This window comes from Lepisosteus oculatus, chromosome 8, assembly GCF_040954835.1.
Source record: "Lepisosteus oculatus isolate fLepOcu1 chromosome 8, fLepOcu1.hap2, whole genome shotgun sequence".
NCBI classification, from domain to species: Eukaryota; Metazoa; Chordata; class Actinopteri; order Semionotiformes; family Lepisosteidae; genus Lepisosteus; species Lepisosteus oculatus.
The window spans coordinates 18,068,091-18,089,528 of record NC_090703.1 but is presented as its reverse complement, the minus strand read 5'-3'; the positions used below and the strand labels follow the sequence as shown (position 1 = coordinate 18,089,528).

At 36.5% G+C, this 21,438-nt stretch overlaps 1 protein-coding gene across 2 annotated transcripts in view; it reads right to left on the bottom strand.

Annotated features, from left to right (window-relative positions):
• Positions 1-19,980, bottom strand: part of kif26aa (kinesin family member 26Aa) — a 132,681-nt gene extending 112,701 nt beyond the window's left edge. Inside the window, exons 1-2 of one of the 2 annotated variants that reach the window (XM_015350861.2) lie at positions 19,355-19,980; positions 15,353-15,601 (exon numbers count right to left, since the gene is read on the bottom strand). In XM_015350861.2, coding sequence (XP_015206347.2) covers positions 15,353-15,601; positions 19,355-19,489 — 384 coding nt within the window. In that variant the 5' untranslated portion in view covers positions 19,490-19,980. Of the gene's footprint in view, positions 1-15,352; positions 15,602-15,942; positions 16,331-19,354 lie in introns of those variants that run through there. The other variant, XM_015350862.2, reaches the window with a different exon arrangement.
• Between the last annotated feature and the right edge of the window lie 1,458 nt (positions 19,981-21,438).

Genomic DNA, 21,438 nt, shown 5'->3' with positions numbered 1-21,438 from the left:
ATTACACAGGCTGAGAAAATATTGTCAGAAATGTTCCCAGAATCACTGATAGACAGGTACTAAAAAGCCAAAAATAAAAAGCTTGCAAACAGAAAAACAAAATTTCACTTAAAAAGATCCGCAAATACCTAATATCCACATAAGGTGTGCTGTTTTTTTGTAAATTGTTGCAATTCTGATTAAATAAGTGAATTTTCCTGTAGGTGGAAAACAGATATTACAGATATTTCATTTGCATAGATAGCATAGTTAAATTCTTATAGTTCACACTATAGTCTCAAAAACTATAAGGTTTGTCATTTGAAAACTGTGGACAAGGCAAGATTTGCTAACTGTGCCAATATTCTTGTAATATTTCTATGACTTTTTAAACATGATTAGTGTCAAACAGAACCCTTTTCAGTCATTGAGGGTACCTAAATAAGTATGGTATATACATGTAAATAAACATTTGAAAATACCAATGTACTGTAATACTTTCAGACAATACAAATACAATACAAATTACTGTATATGTCTGAATAACCATTTTTTAGTTAGGATTTCAGTTATTAAAGCACTTATTTAATTGGTCATAGTTGCTCTGTATCTAATCTCAATAACAGTTTTCTGGTAAATTACATTTTCTTCAAAGTCTTCTTTCTAAGTATTATAAACAAGCTAAGGGGCCTGTCAAAGCTACTATAAAGTAGGGAGAACTGGCAAGTTTTGAGACTTGTAAAAAGGTTCTTGGCAAGTATTTGAACAACAGAGAAAGATATGCGGAACTACAGCCAAAGTAAGCGTTCCACAACATACAGAGGGACAACTTCAAGTTGTGGAAAAGTTTGCTTTTTACTTACTTAATACTAAAATTCACTAGGTTCACACATTCACCTCTACTTGAAATTAAAGGATTTTCTCTCTGAATACACTTTGAATAAGTTTGCTTTAAGTAAATGAAAATGAAAAAAGCCCAGCCTTTCTGAGCTGCATTTTTGTATTCAAAAAGTACAAACACAATGAGAAGGACACTGACTTTTGTTCACAAAATTTACAATAAAAACTCCTGTCTAGTTCTGATCTGAAATCAGTTTCCTTTCTCACAATTGGCTTAGTATACTGAGGATTTCCATATATAACACCTTCTTCATTGTGATTCTCATTTTAAAAAAAAGTTTAGAATCAAGATATCTGCTCCTTTGTTTGCTATTGTTGTTACTCAGTTACTATTATGACAGTATTAAGTGACCACTGATTACCTGATGATCCCAAAAGATTAAAGCTGATTCAATCAGTAGCAGAATAGTATTATCTGAGGGTAATCTAGGGTTATCATCACCTCTCTTTCACAGCAGGCCCTCCCTTCTTGGAGATACACCTGGTCTATTGTGATGACAGAGGGCAGGTGGGCAATGAAAGAGCCTGAGGCCATTGGAAACCCCAAACTGTACACCCCCAACACACTCACACCTTTAAATCAAGTCATCAAATATAGTCGTGCTCATTCTCAAATTATGGGAAAGCATCGACCCTGCAGGAAATGACCAGATGAATTAATGACAAATTATGGGAGCATATTTATTAAATACTTGGGATTTTGTTCAAATTTTCAAGGTTCATATCTTACAATTTTATCTTGTCAAATATTATTTTACTAAACTAAAAGCTTTTCTGGTTAGTTATACTAGAGCAGAAGGTTTACTTTATGTCTAGACATCTACTTACGTTACCTTACCCTACATTAACATGCTGTTTAATCATTAATTCCAGGTGTTTTCATCCCCCCTTACATTCTGAGAAATGCTGCATGTGAATTCCAAAATGGATTATAATCTACACCCGTACCTGACTCACACCACTTTACTACTAAGGTTTTGAATGTTGAAATTCAAGATATTACGCACAAAACTCAATGGCTAAGGCACCTTAGGCAGTTTTCACACCTACAGATTTTTTTTCCTTTTTAAACAGGACAGGGGCCATGTGTTTTGTAGATAATTAACAGTTGGTGGCTTCAGAGGAGTGATGATTAGGAAGCAGAGCTAGTCTTATCTTGTAAAGTAATCTGTAATACCAATAAAAAGCAAAGACTGCTATGGCAGATATTTAGGGCTAAACATTCCAAAGCTTCCCCAATGGAATCCTTTTCTTTACAGCTGTTCTTTTTGGGTCTTTTTTCAACATTAGTGCTGGGCATCTGCAGCTATGACGCTGAATAGCTCACCTCTGCTGTCACTTAAATTAGCCCTTTTCCTATGGAGCATCCCAAAATGGATGGTAATTTCCTCTTGTTGTTGCCAGAATGGAATCCAATATCATTAAGGTCATAAGGTGGGATTTTTTCCCTTATTTTCCATGCGATCTCCTGTGGATAAATTTTTATTCCAGACACAACCACAGCTGGCAAAACAGGACTGTGTTGTACTTAAATTGTACCTTGTAATATAGTTGACAAGCTTGACAAGCATACGAGCACATTTGTCTAGATGGGGCAAGAAAAGACAAAAAAAGCAAGAACACAGTAATGATCAAGATTTCAATGTAACAATTTCGATTTTAGGCATTTACCTTGAAATTAATGTACCAAAGCTTTTCAAAAGTCTGATGTTTTAATTGTATTGTGAATCACAGCTAGGTTTTTGGACTTGTTGCCATTTTCCTATTGACTTATTTTGTTTTTTTTAATGAATGGAAAAACAACATCTTGGAATGCATGCATTTAAAGTATCTGATAATTTCATAGGTGTATTACTGTGTTGTATGTTGATTGCTTAATTGTTATTTCCAAACCTCTCATAAAAGACAGTTATGTTAACTGGACCTTGGGATAATTTGATTTACATATATTGACAATGTTTATTTTGGCCATCAAACTAATCTAATCAGTATTTTAATAGAGTAATTGTAATTGTCATTTTACAGATTGTAATGTATTTTTAGTTCAACAACCCGCAGAAAATGAACAAACCTGGCTTTGTAAATTTTGTAGCTTCAAAAGAATGTGACGTATATCAGTTTAATTAAAAGAAACTCACAAAGCTTTAGAAGAAAATGTAATAACTCATAAATTCAATAATCCCGCATTAAATGAGAAGTTATTCTCATTCACTGTCTTTTTTTGGAAATCTGTGAAAACATCAGGGCATTAATTACACTTTTTGGCAATGGCTTACCACCTCATTATACTGTCCAAACCACAAAACAACAGCTGCATAACACAAAGCATCAGTGTGATTTACACTGCAATTTGACACAAGACTATTGCTTGCAAGCTTTATGTAGAGTACATGCTATAAACCAAAAGAGGCCGCTATGAAAACGCTAAAGTGCTGTGGCCCTCACAGGTGACCTTATCTTCCTGATGGATGCATTTGTACATCTCAATTGTATATGATCTCAGCCTGCTCCCTAGGGCCCCATGCCTCAAGCTCTCCGAATCAGCAGGCTGTTTTGACATGCAGATACAAGGCACTGTGTTATGCCATACTGGCTTCCAACATTAGTCCATCTTTGTTACAGAAAAACATTGACTTTCATTTGATTAAGCACCTCCAAATTCAATTGGACTTGGCTCATATGTGCAGTCAGCAGTGTAGCTCATTATGATGACACAACTATTTTCTTTAGCTCCCCAGATCTCAGATTTTCAGCAAGACTGTTTCAAGACAGGCAACTGGTTACAAAACATCCAGAACAAAATCCTACTAGAACCCACTGAATTATGTCCAGTATGAATAGTACCATGCATCATATACTAAATAAATCAAAGTCAAAGGAAACAAATGCCCAGTATTGACAAATTACACACCTGGTCTGGATATATTGTGACATATTGTGACTTTTTAAACCTCTTAACCAAAATAATCTATTTTGTTTCAGTTAGACATAAAACATAGTGCAGAATTTACTATATTTTACCTCCCAAGCTTTTTGTACAATACACAATACAAATGATACTACCAGAGTTGGTATAAGATCACCATGACAATTTCTGCAGATTATTTAAAGGAAAAAAAATCACTGTGTGCCCCCCTCTGGCATTTTAATACCACTACAAAATGTGACATTTTGGAGGCAGTTTAAAGCTAAATTGATGGAGTTTTCTTAATTTTAACAATAACCTAGCAAAATGACCCCAGAATTCGATGGAACACAGTCAACGGCTTCATTAAAGATAATTCTACACTTCTTGCTTCACACATGAATAAATCTAATTTTAGTCATTCTCCTAAATTGAAAACCAAGATGGCTTTTCTGGAACATCTTTAACAACTCATATTTCATGTCAAAGTTCTTATTCAATTGTAAATTTCATATAAAAGTGTAAAACAAGCGGCGGACCTGGATTTGGAAAACTTTTACTCTCATTTCTAACCCTGTACCATGTGCTCATAGTCTGATTAATGTAATCCTGGCACTGCTGTACCTTGATAACCCTTGAAACATATCGGATCTCTCCATATAGATACCAAGATTTGATTTTTACCTGGCTATATTTATAGATAGTTAATAACATTTTAACTTGAAATGTTCTTGAAATCACAGACTCGATATTGCCATTCCTGTTTTTCATAAATGAAAACTACCTTACAGATAATTCTGCTTTCTTGTTTTCACACTGAAATAAAGGGATCTCTATCAGATATTGTCAATGAGATTGGCATTTGCTCACGGCAGGATTATTATAGCTATAAAAGTTTCCTGGCTCCTCTTTCTGTTTCTACTTATGTCTCCATTCTGGAATGCCTACAAAGTCAAGTATCTCCTGAAGGACAACATTGTATATGCACCTGTTGCACAATCTCTTTGATCACTAGGGCAAAATAAAGAAATTAGTTTACTCAATTTTTTTATTACAGCCTGGGTATAATCCATTGCTAACTTTGGATCATGGACTTGAATGTTTTAGATTAAACCAGGATAACATTTGGGATAATATATATATACTATGCTGAAAAGAGAAGAGAGAAAACACAACGTTTCGGCTGTGAAGCATTCTTCAGGTATGACACCTGATCTATTTAACTTTTCTTTACAGTGCATCTGACGAACATAGACATTATCATCTGTTATCTAAAATCTGCTGGAATTGCACACAATATAAACAATAAGAAATATTGGGGAAACAGCTCTCTCTATTTAAGGATCATGTCATTAGGCATCTGTGACTAGGATTTCTCAAGTGGTGGCACATAATTGGCTGAGCTCTGCAGAAGGTGAGGTGGGATTAGTGGGCAGGGTTCATTAAGCTCTCAGCAACACAGGAGCTCCTGTAGCCCCCACTGAGCCTGCAGGCACACAATGTTGTCAAGGGGGGTACCCCCCTCCTCCAATTGGCACAGAAACTTCGGTGCAGGGCTGTATTGACTGTGACCTGTTATAAGACGAACGGCTCAAATGTGGGCAGGTCAAAAGAGTCTGCCTACTCTTATGCATCTTCCCCTGTGTGTGGTCTCAAAGTCAGTATCTGCAAGTCATGACAAGAGAAATACATTGTTGGCCATTTAAAAAAAATTGTGTGGGAATAACAAAAATGACTATTAATACTAATTTTTTAAAAAGAAACATTTGAGAGATTTTTGGGTATCAAGGACAGACATCATTGAATGCTTTCTGAGGTAGCATAAAAAGCAGTAATTAGATCCTTTGTATAAACTAATACCAGGATATGACACCTTTATGTCAACAACTTACTCCAAACATTGCCACAAGATCAATTATTACCTTTATCAAAACTCCAGAGATTAGGGTACTTTCACTTTTTGTTTGCTTCCCCATGGTTATAGTATTTTAAAAAGAAAAAACGCCCTGCTTCCATTTTGTCTTACAGACAAACCTTTTATTTTTATATTGCCCTTGGCAATAAATGTGTCGTAATACTCAAAAGTCCAATCCCTCATCATTCACTAAAGCCTGAACAATAAAGCCAGCATTTTGTCGCTAAGATCCATGCTGAATCAGATGTAAATGCTATCAGGCTGACCCGGGTTTTCCCTCCTCTCAAGTTCAAATTTCATGGCTATTGAGTGTCTTCCCCTGTATAACTAACCCCTTAGTCCAAAGACCACCTCTCACTCATGACTTACCTTCTACCTGCTCTATTTCTTACTGAAATCCTACACGGCTGTAAAAGAGGCAGATCTGAAGGGAGGTCAAAGGGCAAGAAACAAAGGTGCAGGAGGCCTGGAGTAAGGCTCCAAAGCCTTGAGCAAGAGACCAACACAGGGAGAAAATAAGATAAAACTGTCTGAAGCCTTAATCTGCTTCTCAGACACAAAAACATAGCAGATGCATAGGAATTTAAACTGTAGGAAACAGTTTAAATTAAACTGTAAGAAATTTAAATTAAACTGTAAGGAATTTAAACTGTAAGAAACATTCCTAATTAAGATGTATAACACACATCCATGTATATTACAAATCATTGTGCTACACAGAAAAATTAAACCTGGTTGTCTTAACATGTTAATTCTAAAGGCACAGAAGGATACATCTAGCAATGGACATTTCTGCCTTGCTAGCTGGCTTACAGCTTTGCATTTTTGTACATTTTTTAATCCTACTAATTGGAAAGCATATAAGTCTTGCTTTCAGATAACCTTGGCTCATTTTCACTGACTGCTCTGATTCACTGCCTTAGTACACATTTTAGGATGCTCATGCACCAGTGCAGCAATTCCTTGAATCAGCAATCTAGTTTGACTACAATATTAATCTATGCAAAATTAAAGTAATTTGGGAGGGCTCAATCTAATCATTATAGAACATGAAAGTTAATAAATGAAAGGAATGAACCTCACTGAAATTCTTTAAAAAACAGATTAATTATACACTATTATCCACTACAAATGGAGTATTTTTACCACTTGTTTGTCATTGTACAGGAATTTTGGTGCATTAGCTTCACATTTCAAATTACAAATAATCAATTATCAGATAAACACAGTCCTATTCACACATTAGAAAATCCTAATGTTTTTATATCACTACAGTCAACTGAAAATTATAACAGTAATGTATTCAGCTCCCCTAGTGGTTTCAAACCTAATGACAGGAAGCCTATATCAGTGAGTAGGCTTCTAGTTAAGCATGAAGACAATTCATTTTCCAAACAAATGAAAAAAAAGGAAATAAGCCCCCAGATACATGGAGAGTCTCTAAAAGTTCACTACTCCCTGAATCTGTTTACTTTAAAAAAGCCAAAGGATTAAGTAGCTCCATACCATCATTTTGTGTTTATCTCCTAAGTGACCTGGGATAGTATTTCATATAATTATGCATCACTTTCTTCTCCATGCTGGTCCCCTCACAGCACCCTAAGGAGATTGAAGTGGCTATGAATCTTAAGTGGTTAGAAATACAAGACAAATTTCTCCACATTATATTTCCTTGTCATTAACAAGCAGGAAGAATGTTTCAAACTCTCCTTCAGAATTAAACTGAAAAAAAAAATTACTATATACAAAAGAATTCTCACATAAGGCGGACATCCTCCCTATAGTCATTATAAACAGAAAAGTCACAGATCTTTATAATGTCCAGAACAAGTTGTCATCCATTTTGGTGCTTTACGACTAGAAAGAGAATGTAGTCAATTAGGAGTCAACATCAAGGTTCAGAACTCTGCTGTTATGCATCACATTATTCTTATATATCATTGAATACTATCAGTGAAATTTGTTATTTATGGTCTGCTTGTGGGCAATTTTAACATAGGGTGCAAATGCTAAGAAAACACTCAAAATGGGTCATTACTTAGTTTTACCGAGTCTTCCAGCATGCCTGTAGAATCAAAATCTACACATACAGATTTCAAAGGAATACCATATTTCCTTATGACCTAGGGCCACAAGGGTTAAAGGTTAACACAGAATTGAAATGTGCCTCTCGGTGACACTTACTTCCTGTGTACCCTTGCTGAGTATGTGTTACCAGTCTGCTTTACCCACAGCTAATTTAAATGACAAGAACCATACAGGGTTTAAACACTGTTTTTTATACGTCTACATGGACTCACCTCTGTGCTATTCACCACCATTTTTTCCTTAATTTTTATTCACAATAATTGGCTAAATTATTCCCTGAAGTGCAAGCTGGTTTTAACAAAACAAAAAGTGTACATTGCAAATTTGGAGTTAACTACTGTTGCTATGTTTACAATGAAACTTGGTGATAAGGATTAGAATATAATAATAATAATAATAATAATAATAATAATAATAATAAACTTTATTTTATATAGTGCCTTTAAAGGTGGCTTCTCAAAGCGCTTTACAGGATGACAATAACAATAAATAAGAAGACTACAACTTCTTGACCGGAAGCCAGTGCAAGGACTCCAGGATAGGAGTAATGTGTACACTTCCACTAGACCTGGTCAGGATTCTGGCTGCTGAATTTTGGAACACCTTTGATACTGTTAAATATGTGATTTTGCACTTTTTAGAAACTCTCAGAATGAGAATAATGATGTTTTTCCATTGAATATTTAGTTTTTACTTAATACCAAACGCAAACCTACCTGAAAGAAGTCAGTCAACCTTATGCAGGTCTCAGACACAGATTAATTGTGAAAATCAAGACAATCAACCAAATCCTTCTTAGGTTACAGAAGTCTATCAGCTAAAGCGTCCAGACACTCTAACCAGAAGCTTTTAACTGATGAGTTATATAACAGTATGAACAACGTGTTAGAAAACAATAATTAAAATAATAACGTTGTCACAAACTGTCAACAATAGATTTTTTAGCAAAAATGACAAATATTAGGTCATACTAAAAATAAAGTTTTCAAATAGTGAGACCTTTTGATAAGGTTTTTGCCCCAAAATGAAAAGAGCTTTATGAGTATTTCAATTAACACTTATTAATGGCACGTTTATGGAATATTCTGCTTACAAATGCCTATCTTTATGTAGAAAAGGACATTTTCTTATTAAGTGAGTGCACCTTCTACCCTTTAGTCATATGTCTTGCACTTCTGCACTATAGAGGAAATGCATTAGCTAATGTGGTTCTCATTTTTTTCACAGGGCTGATCAGTTTCAGAAAATTAATCAATGCATTTACATTATGCAGAAATTATATTGACACCTGTCTGTCAATGGGATAATTGTTGTCCATCCTTGAACTGGTAGGAGCTTTTTATGAGTGTCACTGTAATCTAAGCTTGCCGGGAAACACTGTTATCACTAGAATATCAAAGATTCTCCAGGACCATCTCTCATCAGCAATTACAATACAAAAAAAAAAGCTTTTACCAGTAGTTCTTTTTTTTCTTAAATATTTACTTAAATGCTTAGTACAGTACACATTCACTTAGTTATGGTTTTATAGACTGCCTTTAGTTTAGGTGTAAGCGCTTTGACTTCTTGACATTGAATAGCCTTGTTCACAAACGGTTTTAAGTAAAAAGTACTAGCAGAGATAAGAATCACTTTCTCAGTCTCATTACACTTAACGAGCAGCCTCTGCTCTGATGAGAGATTTCCCGCCGCTCTCTCAGACACGTTCTCATTAAAGCACTGCAGGCCCTGGCATATGTTAATCGAGATGAGAATCTAAGCAAAGCACATACACATCACCACCACTCTGGTGAGGTAAAAAGCGTTGATGGAAAGGAGGCACATTTCAATGCTTGTCTGGCTGCTTTCACGTCTAAAGGCCCCCAGAAACCAGGGCTCTAAAACCTCTGGGTGTAATCTACCTACAGCATCTTATCTACATTTGTCATCAGCCAGATTCATCATACCAAACAGCATCCCACATTGTTCCACTCATCTGGCTGCCTCAGGGAGACAACAGTACTGATAATCAGATAAGTATGCTGTCTTTGACGGCAGAACTACCACAAAGCTAAACATGGTGGACACAAACAAGTATATCTCTCTACATACATGCCCCTTTTGTGTAGATGTGAAGTCCAGATCCATGATTCTCTCATATAAAAAGTTCTTCGTTTCGCTTTCAACAGCTGTATTCTGATGTCCAGTGCAGTCCATTGATTTTTGTCTATACTTTTCTGATATCATTTACATCTTTCATGAATGTGCTTACAAAGCATGAAAACTACCAAAATATATTTGGCCCTCATTGAACTAACACAATGAGGAATATTATATTTAAAAATGTAAATACCCCCATGTACTCCAGAAACACGTTAATTTAATTTCAGATAAATATGTGCTTCAGGGAGGTGGGCTACCCGTAGGAGAAAAAAAAACATTTGGAAAAATGATTACAGAGCAATCAGATTATCCGTACTTGTACAAAAAGGCCAAGTTGTTTTCTCCTCTAAAAGCTTTCTCAGTTGTTGCAAGATAACCTGATATGAGGAAGATAATCATTTTAACTGGAATATCAAATAACAGATGGTCCCTTTTAAAATGCCACAGGGCTTCAACCGCTCTTGCCAAAAGTAACGAATTAAAATTTTTTAAAGTCAGTTTGAAGGATAGTTTTCAGAGGCATATGAATCGCAGACCAATTGTCTGAACTGACATCCACTTTACCCAACTTCATCAGATAGCTGACAACTTCCTCCTCCCAATTCAATATATCGCATGACCACAATATAGTCCTTTTATTGAACAGTCCTTCAAGAAAAAAAAGAGTAGTCACCTTCCTTAATTAAGGGTAGCTCAAAAACCAGGTGTAGAGGGGGTTTCTGAACCTTGGTTGAAAGATCTCCTCATTATTATAGAAAAGGAATGACATGCTTTGAACTAAACCTGAAAGTTATCATCTTCCACCTGTTAAGTCTTACAGGACATTTTTCTGTACTGAGCAATATAATTCCAACTAATTCAGGATTTTCAAAGATTATTTGTCATTCATCATTTCAGACATTTTTAAGATCTTTATTTTACTACAGGAACCTAGAAGGATAATCTTTTAAATTGGGGCTGACATAATACCTATTGAGCATTTAATGAGCATGTTTACATATCTCTTTTTATAAATGAAGTCTTAAATGTACAAAGCAGGTTTTGTTTAACTTCAGTCTAAAATGAAGAAGACTTCCCTTTGCAAGCTGTGTTTGCTGTCAGTTTGAATTACACTACCTCCATTCTTTTTTCAAAGATAATCCATTTTACAGAAAATATCTGCACTACAGCAATGAATAGTGCAATAAACAGATGCATTTCCACTGGAAGGATTTTGGTTTTTGAATTATTTTTAAGTCCCATTCAGTAAGTGGTTTCATCCAGTGCCTAAAATTTTCAGGATATGTTATGTGTTGACATGACCCTTTAATGGAGTAAATGTGGTTTTCTGATGGATGGATGAATGGTTGGATGAGAATTCTTTTAGAATATATACATTATAAATAATATTTACTCCCTTTGCTGACTTTTTAAAAAAATATTCTCAATTATTTCAATATATATTAAAAAACTTAACAATTCACAGTCTTTTTTTTTAGAAGTAGAGAGATTTATGATTTTTTAACAACCCCAATTTTAGAGCTTCTTTGACAAATGCTTATGGCATTTGTCATGTTAAAAAATACAAGCCGATTAAGAATGCAAAAGGCACAGGCATATGTAACAATGTTCACTGCTGAAAAACAAGGTGAGTTTGGGATGCCAAAAGAAGCCAGCAGTTAAAAGCTGTAGTGAGTATAGAAATTTGCCACATTTACATCTTCATGTTGCAGTAGACTATAAGAATGGCAGTTCTCAGCTTTATTGTTTATGTGATGAGTATAACTCTCCTGGGCAAGATCTGTCACTGGCACACATAACTCAGAACTACTTTCCAAACCCTTTCATGAAAGGAACACTTTTAGAAGCACCTTATCCAGAACTTTAACAACATGTATGCTGAATATTGACAGCCCTCTAATGCAAATAAAATTGAAGATAATCATGCTTTCAGGTGTCCCAAGAGAATCTTTTTCTTTCAAATCACAGTTTCAGTCTCTAATAATTTACAGCATTGCATGCTTCAGTAGAAAGTTAATAGCAACATTTCATGAACTCTAGGGAGGACATTCAATAGCTGAATGACATTTTACAGTCAAGTGAAGATAAAGTGAATTTGAAATTGAAGCATTTACACCCAAAGTCATCCTAAAATGGACTCAGCAGTGCAGAATGATACCCTCGAATGAAACACTTTGTCAATTTCATTTCTTATTTTAGTCCTATAAAACTGGCGGTAGAGACAGTAAAGGAGTGGGTTCCACAGTCCATATCAGCATCAACCTTTCGTGATTGACAGTAATGAGTCCTAAAGAAGATGTGATGGACAATAAAAAGGCAGAAAACATCTACTATTATTGCCATGGTAAATGGAAGTTTTCAAACTTAACATTTAAGTAATCCAAGCTGAATGAAAATCTATCATTATGTATCATTAAACTAAAAATTGTATAGAGCATTTCTCAAAACAGAAATAATTTGGTAGAAACTAAATCGGACCAAGTCTTGGAAAGCTTAACAGATGGAAACTAACATAAATGGAACAGTGTCATCCTTTCTTAATCTACTGACCAATTCAGTAATCTACTGAGATTAGTAGGCTTTTCTGATACTTTATCCAACTAAAAGGTTGATAAAAGCCTAATAAATCTGTGGTTTTGGTGCGCCTTCACCACGTTCTGCAACAATATGCACTTCTTATCAGCCAAAGCTGCTCCACAGTGCTTTCAGGTGCATAGCAAGACAGCTGGAACAATGTGTCCTTTCACCAAAAGCTAGGTAAACGATACCTCATTAAACGACAGGGCACAAGACAATTCAACAGTACCGTTCACATCTAAAATTAGGGTCTAATTTAGCCATCAACGTGTGCCTAATGGAAGAAAGTCCATCCCCCCAGAAGGACCACACAGCTCACAGTCCTCAAAGGCTCACTGTAGCACCTGGTTCAATTCCTGAGCACGATTTAGGTTCCCATGGTAGGAAATCAAGGCTACCTCCCATCCAGAAATAAAGCCCCAATTATAAATCCAAAGACACTGGCCATTGTACATGGCCAGAAAAGTCACTGTACTTCCCCTGTAGGAGTTGACAATAGAAATTTTAGCCTCCCTTCACTGTCAGAGACACACTAGCTATCCAGTGGGAGGTCCTGAAGTGGGGAAGGCTCAGTGGGCTTGTAACTCTAGCTAACTATGGGACCTTCCTCTCCGACAATATCTGAATAACCTAATCCCCGGCTAAGGTTGCAACAACAATAAAAAGTCTGAAAACTATATTTAACAACTATGGGAATTCTAGTGTTGAACATACAGGAACACTTTCAATACGCAGTGAAGGCCAGCTGGGTTTAACTTCCTGTGCAGACTCCACTGCTTGCAAGCTTTTTTTTTACTAAAAGCAAAGATAAGCATTGTTTTCCAAAACAATGGGCCACTTCCAAAGCCATTTTAATCTCCCAGACATTGGATTCTGTGTTGTATACATGTATAAAGCTACAAATAAATTAATAAAGACAAAAATATATTAAGCACAATTAAATGACATCATTGTTTTACATTCGTAAATGGGCCGGGTATAATTTAGTGCTATTTTATGTTAGAATAGATTACATGTTCTGTGCCTATAAGTTGAGTTTGACTTTGCATGTTTTTCATATACTGGAAAATAAATTTTTCACTTTGATAGAAGCCGCCTGGTAAATCAGATTTTGAAGCACATAACTGAACCCAATCACATTAAGGCTAAGAGAGAACTTGTTTCACGCAATATTGTTAGAGATATAGAATGCTCTGGCACATAAATGTTCACAGGATTGTAGGGCACTTCAGCCCCCTTTACAACCATTACTTTAATAACCTGGAGCCAGCATTTTTTAGCTACAAATATAAAGGATTTACATACAACTGAACATAAAAACGATACGTTTGGGGCAAAATAATTATTTTTGTTTTAGACTTCAGTTAGAAAGACATTTCATATTTCTCAGAAACATAGGCTACAAAAAGATTTCAGCACTTACTCCAGGACTAATCACTACTTGTTATTGAAGGTGTGTAATGAAACCAAATCTAATATGCAGCAAAAAACTACAAGCTAAAACTTCACAGCGTCATTCAACAACCTCGTTTATGTATGCCTTGAAAATTAGACTCAACAATTCCCAGGCCACCATGCATCAAAGGCATCTTTTGAAATAGATTTGGTGAACTCCTATCTTACAATGCATGCCAAATATCCAGAGATCGACAGACCTTGTTCTTCTTCAAGTAGTTCAGAACACAAGTTCTATACACAACAGTCTTATTTTAAAATGAGTATAAAGTATATTGTATTTATAAACAATATATTTATATTTTATAGTATAATAAACTGTGTCTATGGGTTAAACATTCTTTACATGCTTTTATGCTGTAGTTTAAAAGTCTTTATGTGATTGGACAAAATGAAAATGTTCCTAAAAGACAAAATAAATGGAAACACGCAATCTATCGACATTTACAGCAGTGACTAGGTATGCCTATACAATACATGGAGCTGTATCTTTTTCCTGCTACAAGAGCTTTTACAATCATTTCCTGAAGTGCCTTTTGTCAGTTCACATTCAGTCATTCTGTCAGCAGACTTCCAAGATGCTCATTTTGTTAACTGCCTGCACTTTAACTTATTCAGTTCTCTTCCAACAGCACTTCAAAAGAAAACATTTGCTTATCTAGGTTCCAGATTGCAGAGATCATCTAGTTGATACAGGGAGTTGCTAATAACTATTTATTGCAATATTGTTCTCAGTTTGTGATGCATAGACCATAGATTTAAATCACAGACATTTTGCAACTAAGACAGTGGTAACAGCAATAACAAATATCAATGTTTTCAAAATTGTTTAACAAACTTAATTTAATAAGTGAAGAAAGGAAGTACTGTAGTTCAACAAGGTCCTGATCTGGCATGTCTATGAGAATACTTTTTTTTCCCCACCTAAAACAATGCATTTAAAATGATACACCTTTCATAGAAACTCTCATGAATCTGGTAGAGTATCTTATTATTTTGTTTTTGTGAGACAGACTTTTAAATCATTCTTGAAAAACTTACAAAAGTAGCTTAATGACAGCTTAAAGACACAGTAGGTATCCAAGGGTTTAATGCAAAAATACAATCAGACATGTTCTTGTTCCACATTGGAGCAACAGAATCCTGTCTGTCCCCTTGGCAAAAAGTTTCATAAATCTTTAATTTAAAACAAAATTTTCACTGGCACAATGTAGACATTATATTATAGCTTAGACATGGCATGACATTCATTATATGCCAGAAATTTCTTAATCACACAGAACCTGTGGTTCATGGAGTTTGGTAATATTTAAGAAGATGAGCTATACAATAAACAAAATTATGTATGTAAATTGCTATTTAGTCATGTTTAGTAGTATTATTTCACAAACCTTAAATGATCCAGCGTCGGCTAATGCGAGCGCTTGCTTCTTCAGTTCTGCGACTTTCTGCTGACATTTTTTGCAGAAGTTGCCCTTCTCTCTTCTCTCGAAAGGACCAGACTCTGATACAGTTACAGACCCAGCTCCCTCTGGAGGCGGTCGGCTGCCGCATTTAGCCTCCTCCGCTGACTGAAGTCTCTTCCTTGGATTAACCTCTAGAGATAGCGGGGTCTCTCTGCTAGGACAACCTTCAACAACCTGCGCCACAGAGGAGAGACGAGGTTCTTTTACAATAAAACAGTGGAAATGTTCATTTCGATTGAATGCAAAGATAAAACAACTGACTTAATCGTGTTACTGGAATTCGGGATTAACTCTCTTAAACCATCCAACTAAACACAGGCAGGTTAGATGGAACTACAACGCCATATATCTCGTTTCATAAAGCTTTTTGACAGACATTTTCGCAAATACGTGGGGATATATACATTACATTGCATTTTTTCATACCACAGCAAAACTGGGTTTTCTGGTAAACAATTTTCAAGAAGTCATCGCAGATATTCAGAGTTTTATTCAGCTACTGACTGAACACTTACCGCCGACCTGCGGTGCTCAGTTTCGCGTTTTCCAGTGGCATTCCCTGCAACTGAGTTCATCCTGTCTGGTCTATGTTTGCGTTAGTTTCACCTATGGTGATACTACGCAGGCTGCTGCAGCACACAGTGGACTTCACCGTTTACAAAACAAACACATTTGCTGCTTATCACTCAGTACTTCTCTCCTTTTTATTCTTTTTCTACCTGCCAAGACAAAGTTTTTCTCCTGCTCGTCGAGACGGAATTTAATAATCCAACAGCAGCCCCTTGCTGGTTGAACCCCATGCCATGGATACAGAGGAGTAAAGTTTAGATTACAAGTTTGTTGGAGGACTGCAGTCTACTCGGTGAAATGGGTGGAGCTCCAGCTCTTGCACACATGGGACGGCTTGCTAGTAATACTGAGAGGACAGACCTTCAGTGCCAACAGTTTTCTGAGATAATCCAAAAATAACAAATCCTCCCATTCCTATTTTAAAAAATTGAATTTACAAACAAGGGAGCAGCTTCGGGCTTTCAGCTCTCCTCTTGTTAATCATTTATTGATTTATTGAATATGTGTCTCCATAGGATCACGATGAGAGATCCATGCATCTATTATAATATCTAATATGTCCTAAACGGTTCCTTTTCTGCGCATTTTCGGAACAAAACTACATTTTCGTTTTGTAAGAGTAATGTATTGTACAGCAATGTTGGTGAAAGTAAGGACATTATAAACGACCACTGAACCAAGAATGACGTTGTATGCAAAGTGCAAAATCCTCAAACTAAACTTTCTTATTTACTGTGTCAGGTGCACTTTCAGGATTTAGTATTGCTGTGAATTCGCGTTTTATGAAGCTTGTATTAGGAGGGAGGGAAGCTGTGCCTACATTTCGGTATTTTTGCACCTAATATCAGCGTTATCAATTCTCTTAATTGCCTTTACACGAGGGCAGACGTGATCGAAAGATAAAATAGCCAGCCCCTTCGCGGTGAATGCGCAGGCTGGCAGTGCACCGATTCCATCTGCAAGTTTACTGGCACATAAAGTAAGGTTACGAGATTATTTGAACCAATTTAAATGTATGACGGGAATGTATGAATATACAGCAAATCAGTAGTGACTGCATTGTACAAACCCTTGGTTCACAACAAGTCTACTGTAGTATGGTATCGTTGACTGTTAAATGGTAAGTATGTTATAATTGAGTTAAAATACTGATTGTTTACTAGCATTGGAGGTTTATTACAACTACTGTATATGAATTAGACCGAAAAGTTCCCAAAATACCCTTTTATACTCATAGTAATTTCTGTATGTATTGTCTGTCTATCCGTAAATTGTGCCAATTTAAGTGCTAAAATCTTTGAATTCCTATCAAATCGAATCGTATATATTTCTGTATGCAACAGTATATCAAATTGTCAGGGTGAGGAAATATAAAAGAAAACGAGTTCAGAAAACGCCCTGACCTTAAATGCTTTTCATTGTGTGTCTGTAACATCTCACAGGCTTTATTTAGGCTACAGTCGCAACATCACTGGCTCTTTTCAGAAGTGGGTAAGCGGCCTTTGCTGTTTCAAAGGCTGTGCCCCATTCCTAGATAATATTAACCAAAGCTTTCATTTCTCGTTACACTGGCGCCACCATTTGGTGAATAGCTACAATTTACCACAGCAATCGTGACTTAAGATCTAGGCTAAGTTTAAATATTTAATATTCAACCTTAAATATTTAATACAAGTGATGTAAGAAATGACAGCCAGATATTTTTATTTCATATTATCAAAATATCATCTATTTTATCACGGAATTTCCCTTTAAAGCCATGCGCGTATCGTATAAGATAAAGAGCAACTGGCATTGAGTTAGAGATAGATGAGCGATGAAAAAATTGAATTTAAACAAGAAAAGTATTTACCTTTCACATAATGTTTAAGATATATGTCTAAGTAAATTCTTCGCAGCTTTTTATTATGTTATAATGAAAAGGCTATGTGTTAAATGTTGTAGATCGTCATCAGAGTATGAGTGGAGCCATATGGAAAGGTTGTAAAAATAAATTTAATTCTATACGCCAGCTTGTCGGACATGTCACATTTACACAGTCACACCCAGATTTCACCCTGTTTTGCTCTTGGTATGGTTTTGTCAACGTCTGATAAAAATAAAAAAATAGACATTTTCAACAAGAGAATGTTGTCCTGTGCAAATAAACGCATGAAACAGCTTCTTAGAATTAGGTTTAAAAATCAATAGCAAAAATACATACAATATAAAGCAGTGAACTGTTGTTAAGCCGTTAATCATAGCAGATTTTCGCATTTTAAGTTAGCTGGATATTAAATAACGGTTTGGGGAGTTTTAAAATGAAAATACCTTTTTTTAATGTATGCTTAGATAGCGACGTACACTCTACTGACAAGTGTGGGCACTGTCGTGTAGAACTGACCGGGTGTAACAATTCAGACTGGATTACTGCGGAATAAATATGCGTACCTCAGCACATTAGTTTGCATGGGACAACCAGTAACCATATTCACGGGCATTTTACCCTGTTCTAGGTTACTTTTACTTTGAAGGCATCAGGAATAAGTTAATTTATTGTTGCTTCAAATAGGTGTCCAGTTTCCACCCTTTTTCAAAGAGGTCATTTCATATTACTAATTTCAATTGTAATAAAATATTACTTCAATTCCATTCTCTACATTACAACTTATAAAGGCGAAAGCGCTCGGATTGCCACGAAACGTCTCTTGAAAATCAGAAGACATCAAGAAACGTACGATAACATTGCAACTATAGTAAAGCATTCCTTTCAATGTGTTATTTGCTTTATTTAATGAACTGTGGAGCACATTTTTCACAACATGTTTAGACTCGTTCTCTGAGACGATGGTACACAGACTTAGGTTAAAAGCACAGCAGACCACACAAAGCAACAGTCGTGGTCCACTGGTCTTTCTCGAGTTTTGTGAAGACAGACCGTCCTCTTCCTATGAAAGCTGTGGGTAATGTGACAAATGTCTATGTCTATATATCAGCGCAACTAGATTCACCAGTACACTCAGTACGTTTATGAAGATGAACTTTAATTATGTGCAATTCTAAAACCAGCGCCGATGAGAGACTGTAAGAGTAGACTGTTTTAGAAGTCTATATACAGTGGATCAAACAACCTGTTCGCGATAATGGGGTAAGTGCGCTGTTCTTGGTACTGAAGTCTCTTTCTAGGTACCCATTCGAGAAACGAAAGATGCAACCGAACAGCATATAATACTAACCCTATATATATATATTATACTTAATACTTTAATATAGATGTACTGCAATCGTTCTGACGTATCAAACAGCATGCTTTTGTTATGCGTTCATTGTAAAGAGTTATTTTTAGTTTATGGTTTGATAAAGCTTGAAGGCACCTACCTTAGCTTTCCTTCTCAAAAGGTGGCTTGTAAATCCAAAAATAATATCAGAGTCTACGTAAAATGTTCCCAGGTCTATAAGACTGGGATTCTTCTTGCTTGTCCCAGAAGGGTCCTGCGAGTTTTGTAAAGCCATGGCATGAATTTGTTTTTAAAATCCTGAGCCCTGGGATGCTGGATGGGCATTTATATATTCCTTCTCATGGGCATTTCAAGTCTGTTTATGTCCACCTAGCATTGCATGGGACTATATCCAAACAAGATTTCCTTCCACTCAGCGAGTCGTTCCTAATGAGCTTACGGTCTTTCCACACCACTCCCCTCAATGCCCCGCAAAAGGCAACCTTTTCTTGCTAGGAGCCTTCCCGTGTCCAATAATCCAACCGAGCAATAAACCAACACAATCCATTAGCAAATCCCTCGAACCTAGATCATACCGCAGTTGCTGCCAGTCCTTGGAGTTTGCCGGTATGATCGAGAGTCGTCCTATGCAACTGTAATGCTTGGACTGAAAAAAACACCCCACCACTGATCACCTCTGGATGCTCTCTCTTCCTCTCTCCCTCGCGTACTCGCCGCTCAATCACTCACTCACGGAGTGTAGCTTGCTCTTCTGGTACTCCGCGGTGGGGACTAAATACGTTTTCTGCTTGGAGCTCTGAAGAACAGTCCCACCGGCCGGTGCTCATTCAACTCTAAGTAATGAGAGGATTGTACGAGTCTCATTCAAGATGCATATCCACGAAACTGGATAGAATAATCAGGTTAGCTGCTCCGAAATGAATTGCATCTTAAATATCAAGCATCACGTTTCCATAAAGAAAGAATAAAATGTCCATATTTCTTGGTTTATATTATTTATTGTAAACCTTGATTCAATGGTTTGCAATTATCTTTTTCAGTCATAGACTGTTTCATACCCGTAAATAAAAGACCCACAAATTGTGGAGTTAAATTAATTTACATTTAAAAAAAATAAACAAAAACGTGGTTCAAACCCTAAAATTGGGGAACTTATTTAAGGTATTTGAGTTACACACGTGAGTTGTGTAGACGTGCATTCGTTAAAATACGGTTTGATTTGATGTGAACTGTGTTAATCGCAGTCTGTCGGTACGGACACGATAGGAGAAGAGCGCTGCTGGGATTTTGAAAAGTCACTCCACAAGCTATGGACGGCGATAAAATGACGTGTCATAAGCAAGCAACTCGAAGGCAGTCTGCATCGAGTAGTCATTTCAGGTTTATCTCTACGAGGACAATAACGTTATCCAATTCGTCGGTTCTCCGTATTCTGCATGGTATTCTTCGGAAAAGCTCCCGTCCCAGAACAAAAAGTCCATCAGTCGTAGAACTCAGCTACATGATCAGTTTGATCTCGTTTTTATTTTTGGTTTACCGGTTAGCTACTTTTTAATTTGTTTTAATAAGTAAATCCTGCACGTATAAACCTTAGTGTTTTCTTTAGATCACATTATGGCAGGAATCGCTCATCTGTATGAATACTCATACTTCCCTATTTGTGCAGGACTGATGCGTGCACACTGTATATAGCAAGGCAGGTACAGTACCTCCAGTGTGCGTGACTGCAGACGGTAGGAACGACTTTTCTGATGGAGGCAGACCAGGGGCAAGCTAGAGTCAATTTCCCTTTAAGAAGCACCAAAACTAAAGCCTGGTGTTTCTCCACAGAAATGGGACAAAAAGAAAATACAGTTTAATATCCCATAGTTAGTTTTGTATTTGCGATCCTAGATGCTGGAGACACTCCTGCCTTAACGCGGTACAGGAAAAATTGTTCCAGCTCCCATCCGTGGTTTGTCTTGATTTCTCCAGTCTGGGACTCTAGCTAAGGCACTGCACACCAAAGTGATTCGTTGGCGATCTCTGACGACAATGCTCTGAGGGCACTCGAAGGGTGTAGCCCATCACTTGGGGGTGCAGTCGGCAAGCTTCATTCTTTGCACCGTCTTAACGGCATGGTAGTATTGTTTTATGCAGGGGAGTCTGTCACAGACGAGTGTTTCTCTGGGTTAATTGTATTGCCCCATTATGTCTTGTTTGACATTTGCTGTTGTTATTCTA